At 37.8% G+C, this 7804-nt stretch overlaps 1 protein-coding gene across 1 annotated transcript in view; it reads right to left on the minus strand.

The window, feature by feature from the left end:
* The window catches only part of LOC106872791 (uncharacterized), a 30403-nt gene that overhangs the window by 7285 nt on the left and 15314 nt on the right, over positions 1-7804 (minus strand). The window contains exons 5-7 of the mRNA XM_052969458.1: positions 6923-7043; positions 6034-6111; positions 2294-2407 (exon numbers count right to left, since the gene is read on the minus strand). Coding sequence (XP_052825418.1) covers positions 2294-2407; positions 6034-6111; positions 6923-7043 — 313 coding nt within the window. The remainder of the gene's footprint in view (positions 1-2293; positions 2408-6033; positions 6112-6922; positions 7044-7804) is intronic.

Consider the following 7804-nt stretch of genomic DNA (forward strand, 5'->3'; position numbering starts at 1 on the left):
GCGTTATATACAGCAGATAAAAAAGAGTCAGTAACACGTGTGAGCATTTGCCGGTTTGTTGAGTACACAATAGGAAGAGTCTGTATGAAAGAAGTTGAGGCGTGTATGTGGCATAGCGATCACTAGTTGTGATGTTGTGGCTTCCATGCCGGGCCGGGTTCTTGTTATACAGATGTTCGTCGCTGGCTGGGCTCTTGTCTATTATTTATCGTGGTGAAGAAGAATCACACAAACAGAATCGAAGAGAGAGAGAGAGAGAGATGTGCCGCGGTAGTTTGGTTATTGGTGTACATAGAAAGTCGTGTTGACTATATTGGCGACGTCGGTGGCGAATCTTGTAGCTCGTAGTTGAAGTGGTGTTGACGCTGGCGACGATGATGCTGGTTAGTAGTCGTATAGTCGTGTTGTTGATGGCGACGTCGGTGGTAGTCGTAGCTGGAGATGCTGTTGATGTAGTCGCTGGAACTGCTGCTGCTGATCTGTGTGGTACACGGAACAGTCTCTAAGAGAAACTGAACCGAGACCAATTTGCCGGGTATAATCTAGGCTATTTATAACAAATTAGGGGCTCCAGGAGAGGTATTAGAAAAACACTATCACGTGACCTTATTAAGGGCTGTGATTGGTCAGTTTGCGTTCTGGCGGGAACGGTATGAAGCAGTTGCCGCTTCAAATAATAATCAGTCACGTGATGACAGGGAAAAATGTTTTCCACTACGCCCGCGCTTGTTTATATATAATAGTGAGAAGATGGTTTGTTTGTAATTAATGGCGATAGGTAGTTTCACTACAGTTGTTATAAATTTGTTGCTATCCATGCTTCTTTTCCATGAAGCAGATGGTCTCTGACAATTGTCTAGCGTATCTCTTCAATGATCTGTGGGTTTGAGATGTTTTTGCTCAGTCCATCCGGCGCTGCTTATTTTAACGACGTTGATTCGACGATGACTTATTTAACATCAGAAGTTTTATTGCTCCTCCTGTTTTAATCTTTCTTTCTCTCTCTCTCTCTCTCTCTCTCTCTCTCTCTCTCTCTCTCTCTCTCTCTCTCTCTCTCTCTCTCTCTCTCTCTCTCTCTCATTCTCTGTTCATACGTGTCGGCATCTAGTTATGTTTGTATGCATGTGTAACGCCTCTTTTTACCTTTCCTTTTCATCCTTTCTCTCTCTCTCACTCTGTATGTGTATATTTCTGCGCATCTGTTTGTGTGTTTGCCTCTAGTGCCTAAACGTATTGTCACCATAACAGGGCGATCATTAGCCTGTCAGCCGTCGAAATTCATCATCGTCTAAATAGCATTGTCCCATCGTCTCCTTCAGATTGTCCGTGTCTTTCTTTTCTAGTGTTCATCATCACTTTCTCAGTGTATTGGTCTTAATTTCGATTCTGTTTTTAGCTAAATACAATTTCCTATTATTCTTTGGAGAAAGAGATTTGTGCCTGCTATCCTAATGATGTTTTTGTTTTCATGCTCGTAAGCTTAAGCGAAGTTACTGAGGATCTCTATTTTTTTCTCTACAAGGAAATGTTATTTCAGTGTTGTAAAATCCGGTTCACGATTGATAGCTGGAAATATAATCTGTCTACACCTCCGTTGGTGTTGAAATTTTCAATAATGTTGAGCACTTTTAAAGTTTCAATACGCATCTTACAATTCGCACATCAGCAAATTGTACATATGCTGACATAATAAATCAGCGACAAGAGCGACCAGCTCTAAGTGTTTATGAGCGAAGGCTCGGTATACGTAGCTGTTTGTGTGTTTGCCTCTAGTGCCTAAACGTATTGTCACCATAACAGGGCGATCATTATCCTGTCAGCCGTCGAAATTCATCATCGTAAGGACGCAGAAAAAGCTTGCGTCATTCAATCGGTGACGTCATTCATGGATCAGAAGTTACTTATAAGGGGAACATCTTCTCTCCAGACGACTTGTACAGCGTATTGCCTTTCCATGACTAACGTTCACGAACATGCTAAATATTGGTTTATATAACGACACACGCATACACTCACAAACACACACAAATACACACATATTAATGCTTGTATTTAAATGAAGTTTTATATAAACACAATAAAACATTGAACTGGAGTATCATGAGATACTTTTTAGTTGATTGTACATTAAATTCTGCAAGGAAAAAGCTGATAGCAACACCAATCTGATGACGAATGGTAAAGCGAAGCTTCGGAGTCACTGTTAATCCTTTTCTTGCCAAAATTAACACACACACACACACACACACACACACACACACACAATAACGGTGCAGAAATACTTGATACAAACCATAAAAGAGGCACTGCACTTGGTCTGTTACATTGACACTGACATCTAATGAAAGATCGCTTGGCTGTTTTGTGTCGAGAGTAAGATTCAAAGGACTGACCGAAGCTACGATGTCTGCAAAGAAATAAAGTAATAGATTGAATTTTAAGGAAAGTTAATAGCTTATTCATATGCTTACTTTGTTCAACTAAACGTAAGCGAGGAGTAAAAGTAAAAAATAAAACTAAGTCAGTTTCACCTGTAACGGAGAGTCTGTAAAAAGATATGGGCTCCATCATCTCCTTCAGATGAAGACATTTAAAAAATAGGGAAAATGAAAAATTCGTTCGTACCAGAGTTTAAAGAAGGCTGCGGGCTGGCAGAACTGTTGGAGGGTCGAAAGCAGTGTTTAATAGTAGTTCTGCAGGTTCTTACGTTCTGAGTTCAAATTTCGCAAAGATATACTTTGCCTGCCAACGTTGAAGGATCGATAAAATAAATACCAGTTGAGTTTTGGTGTCGATAAAATAAATTTGCCCCTTTTCCTAAAAATATTAGTCTTCCACCAATATTTGAAACCGTCATTTAGAATTTGAAGGACGCTTGTTGAAGGAAACAGTACTGGCATGAAGTGTTTGACAGAATGTAATTTTGTCCCCGCTATGTTTTGAATTCTAAATTTGTTCAATTTTGCTTTGCATCATATAATAAAGGTTTCAAATTTTGACACAAGGCCAGCAATTTTAAGGGAGAGGGATTAAGTTGATTATATCGATCCCAGTGCTCAACTGGTACTTATTTCACGGATCTCGAAAGGATGAAAAGCAAAGTCGACCGCGGGGGATTCTGAGCTCAAAACGTAAATAACCGGAAGAAATACCCCTAAGCATTTTGTCCGACACGCTATACAGAAATTCATAAGCACCACCCACGGTGATGCACACTAAATTCTTTTGACTTCTTTCATCGTCCTGGGCACGTGAGCATCGACAACCATATGATTCCTGCAGGATTTCAAGGTCAATACCACCACGAACAGTAAGGAACTGGATGCTGTGGATACCCTTAGGTCGAGGACTGACCCAGAGAAAGCCATATATTTTTCAGTAAGATTTTACTCACTCAGATGGCCTTCACCACCCAGGAGTAACTAATCGAGAACTTTCACGATCAAGTGACTCATAGAATGCGACCTCTTGGTTCTCTTAATATAATCCCTGGACTATTACGTCTGCAGTGTCGTTGAAAGAGAGAGAAAACTGGTGATCACATTCGAGGAAGAGTGTCATCATGCGAGGACAACACGAACAAGAATCTTCTAATCTTGGCATGGCAGTCGTCTCTGTGACCGCATGTAGGCCGTCGTTGAGGCTGTGAATAACCCTATTTCTTTAGCATATTTTGTTAAGAAGGGAAAGGATTTCTCTGAAAACATATTGTTTTCATTTTAACATATTCTGTTTTGATCTCAGTCATTTTGGGGTTGCTTGTATGCGAGCAAAACAGAAAGCTCAGTGCTATGTGAATGAAATCCCTCAAGCTAATTGCTCTCATTCAATAGGACTCTCCCTCATTACTCTTACTGTTTTAATGCAGTGATCCACTGATAATTGACCTGTTGAATATCTCTAACGACGATATTGTTTAGAAATTGCAATATGATATAAAAACAAACAACTAAAGTCGGAAAGCTCGCTATTTTTCCGTCGCATTCATCGCCATTGTCCGATCTCCGAATTTACGGACAACAGTAAAATCCCTGCATGCTAATTAGAAAAGGATCTGCAAAGATGGTGGTGAGATTAATTTTGCTCGTATGGTAATGTTCATTTGCTAGCTTAATTAGTTTATTTTTCAGCTAGCTAGAAATAGCAGCCAAATGTCCTTCACATCACACTTCACGATCTTAGACAGATGGAAAACCTCACTGGACAATTTATTTCTAGACATACACTATGACTTCAAAAGAAAAAGGTGAGATAGTTATGACTTAAACACTTCTGATCATAGATCCGGTCGATCAGAGTTGATTTGGAGCAAAACAATAAGTTGCGCGAGTGGCATGTTCAGGTAAGCGTAGAAACGGACATGGTCTGATGACTAAGCAAAGTAAATAAGGGAAAAAAACCTTCAACAACATTTATAAGCTATTATTATCATTCAGTCTCTCGTATAAACTACGTAGGCTTTCTATAACCTGTTACAGAGACAATAAGTATGTTTCGTTTGTTTCGGAAAAAAGAAGGAAGTTGCAAATTTTAGTTAGTGCCTGGTTACTAAGGGAACAAAGCATTTTGCTGTGCATGGTTGATTAATTTTTGCGTAATATATATATATATATATATATATATATATACATGTTATACTAAACATGTTATACTGCAACTAACGTAAAACGATATTTTTTCAAGACTTTGCTTGACTGCAGCGGTAACCACCAACTTCGTAATTAAGATAGAAATTTCATCGCTGGTTTCCTGTGTTACTACAAAATATAGTTGCTTCAACAATCACCTCAATTATTATATATTGCAAAACATTAGTATTTCTGTCTCCGATAGCAGACACTGACCTTCAGAATGACCGAATATATTCTAGTTCTACTTGGAAAATTGATTTTATGGCATTGAACATAAAAGGATTGATCCTTCCAATTTTTCTTTTCTTTTTCAATGACTAATCGTATCAATGTTTTTTTATTCACGGCAGCTAAAACTTTCTGTGATAACAGATTGTATTGAGGCAGGCTTACACAGCAGATTCAAAAGTGTTCCCACATAGAAACCTTGCCCTGGGTGGACTTCCTCCTCGCTCCCAACCTCGCTAGGCTACTGGCATGTACACGTATTAAGTTGTCAGATAAATCTGTTCGTTTCCCCACCTTCAACTTGACACTCCATTCTCATACGTCTAGAAGGAGGTAAAAGTTATCCAAATTTCAAAAACTATAAACAAAAAGTGTAGCGGAAGAATAGAGCTACAAAAAATCTCAAAAAAATACGATAAAAATATTTTTTGAGTTAATATAAATAAGATTGGAAAATATTAAAAGAAAGGAAGAGAGAGGGAAAAAGAAAAAAACGAACGAATTTATCTGACAACCAGTAGAATAATTTCACGACATGATGCTATTCCCGTAAAACTGTAGTGACCCTGGATGGCTTGGTTGCTTGAGTTGAAGTGGTCAATGAAAATATATTTCTTTGGCTGCGCGAATAATAACAAGCAAATCCATGAACATTTAAGTGAAATGTTTATAGCCAGACACAAATATATATGGTGTTGTGCTATTTGCAATGAAGAATATAAATAATTGCCAACTGGAAGACGGAAAAACCGTGCCGCGTCCGTGGAAGTTACTTATGAAGCATTATGTGAATGTTTGCTGTGAATCTTTCTGAGAACCTGGAGCTATCTGCGCAAATATCCAGAACTGTCTCCTTGGCAAGAATGGGGGCACAGGTTAGTAAGCCACCTTCAGCACTCTGCGATCAATTGAGCGCAAAAAACGATTTTTATAGGGGACAAAAAGTCAAATTCCAGAACATTCGAGAAAACTACAACCTCGCATTGATTGATCGATTTATAGATGGAACATGTGAAACTATGGTGGTTAACACGTGCTGTCTGATCGAGTATCCAGCGGTTACATTTCGAATCACCTCTACAGTAGTTGCAAAATGGTCCAGAACGAAACGTGCGTCAATTAAGACAATACTATGTTTTTTTTTTTTTTGAAATTTAACTTAAATTTGACTTACCTGATTTTCTGTAAACTTTCAGGCTGGAAAAACTATCTTTTAAGCCTTGTGAGTTATTCAAATAGATATCATAAGTTCCTAGCAAAAATATAATGTCCTTTGTTATTTATGTCAATGAAATATTTCACAGACAATTTAGAAGACATTTTTATGTTAAGTTTTTTTTTCTGCCTTAGTTGTAATACCATTCAGATTTATTGAAGAGAAAGATGAACTTGTGAGAAAAATTTTCAAAATACTCGTGTGTATGTGGAAAGCTTCTTAACTTTTCCTATCATACTTGAATTTTAATTTATAAGGGGTATAAAAATTTTAGGAATACAGAGAAGGAAGAGGCTGAAGAGAAATATGAGGAATTAGATGTGAAGGAGAGAAATGAAGAGGAATTAATAAACGTTGAATACCAAAAATGTCTGCTACCCAATACCAAACATGTCCGGGGTAAAACATCCTTTCAATGTACAACTGATATGGTTCACACCAAAAGTTTTACTTTCGTTCTTGTTTGGACAACAGACACATCAACGCTTTCGTCTGTAGCAAATATTGTCCTCATGCTAATTTCATTAACTCCTCAATCCACTTTCAGAGAACAATGCAACTGAGAAATTCATTTACGTGTTTTTGCCGTACATGCTGATATTGGTGTTACTGTTGTTGCATGTTGTTGCAATTGGAATCCAACTGACGTTCCCGTTCTGTTCTGCTGGGGGTGAACATAAGTCCTATGACTTCATCGTTTTCTTAAATTTTTCTATCTCAGAGGGATGAAAGTCAAAGGTCGACATTAGTATGACTGAACACAAAATGTAAAAGTTTCGTAAGCAGAAAGCGGAAGACATTTAAAGTTTCTGCTACGATAGAAGAATAAAAAGTGACAAATTCTTACCTTTGGTTAGGTTTACAACCGCACTGATATGGCTTGAATTTACAAGGGTATGCGGAATAATTCCCTTTATGTCTAGAACCATTTTGTCGTCTTTAGGTCCGGCCACATTAATATACAGTGTCTTGAAAACAAAAACAATCATAAACGTATGTTAATAACCAACATTGGAGATGTTGTCTTAATAAACCTTTTATATACATCCGCACATGCATACATACATACATGTGTGTGCAATATATATATATATATATATATATATATATATATATATACAGAAAGAGGGAGAGAGAGAGAGAGAGAGAGAGAGAGAGCGATAGATAGGGCGGCGAGCTGGCAGAATCGTTAGCGCGCCGGGCGAAATGCTTAGCGGTATTTCGTCTGTCTTTATGCCCTAATTGTGAAGAACTGTACGTTGGCCAGACAGGTATTGCACTATCGGAACGCTCACGGGTACATCGACATCAGATTAAAAACTCAGAAGTCCGCCAAATACCACTGAGTTACCATCTGGCAACATGTGGTCATCAAACTTTTATTATATTTCCATTCCATAAACTTTACAACCGGAATGAAATTGAGAGAAAATGCAAAGAAAAAGACTTTATCAAGAAATTCAAACCCACTCTTAACAAGCAATGATTAAATTTATCTTACTTGGGGTTTAAAAATCTTACCCCTATAACTAAAACACAAAAAATCTCTCAAATATCATCATTTCTAAAAATAGATTTGGCATCATTTCTAAGAACAGCCAAACACCTACTGGGGTTTAAAAATCTTATCCCTACAACCCAAACACAAAACAATCTCTGAAATATCATCATTTCTAAAAATAGATTTGACATCAATTCTAAAAATAGCCAAACACCTACTGCTGCTGTC

Source organism: Octopus bimaculoides, chromosome 7, assembly GCF_001194135.2.
Source record: "Octopus bimaculoides isolate UCB-OBI-ISO-001 chromosome 7, ASM119413v2, whole genome shotgun sequence".
NCBI lineage: Eukaryota > Metazoa > Mollusca > Cephalopoda > Octopoda > Octopodidae > Octopus > Octopus bimaculoides.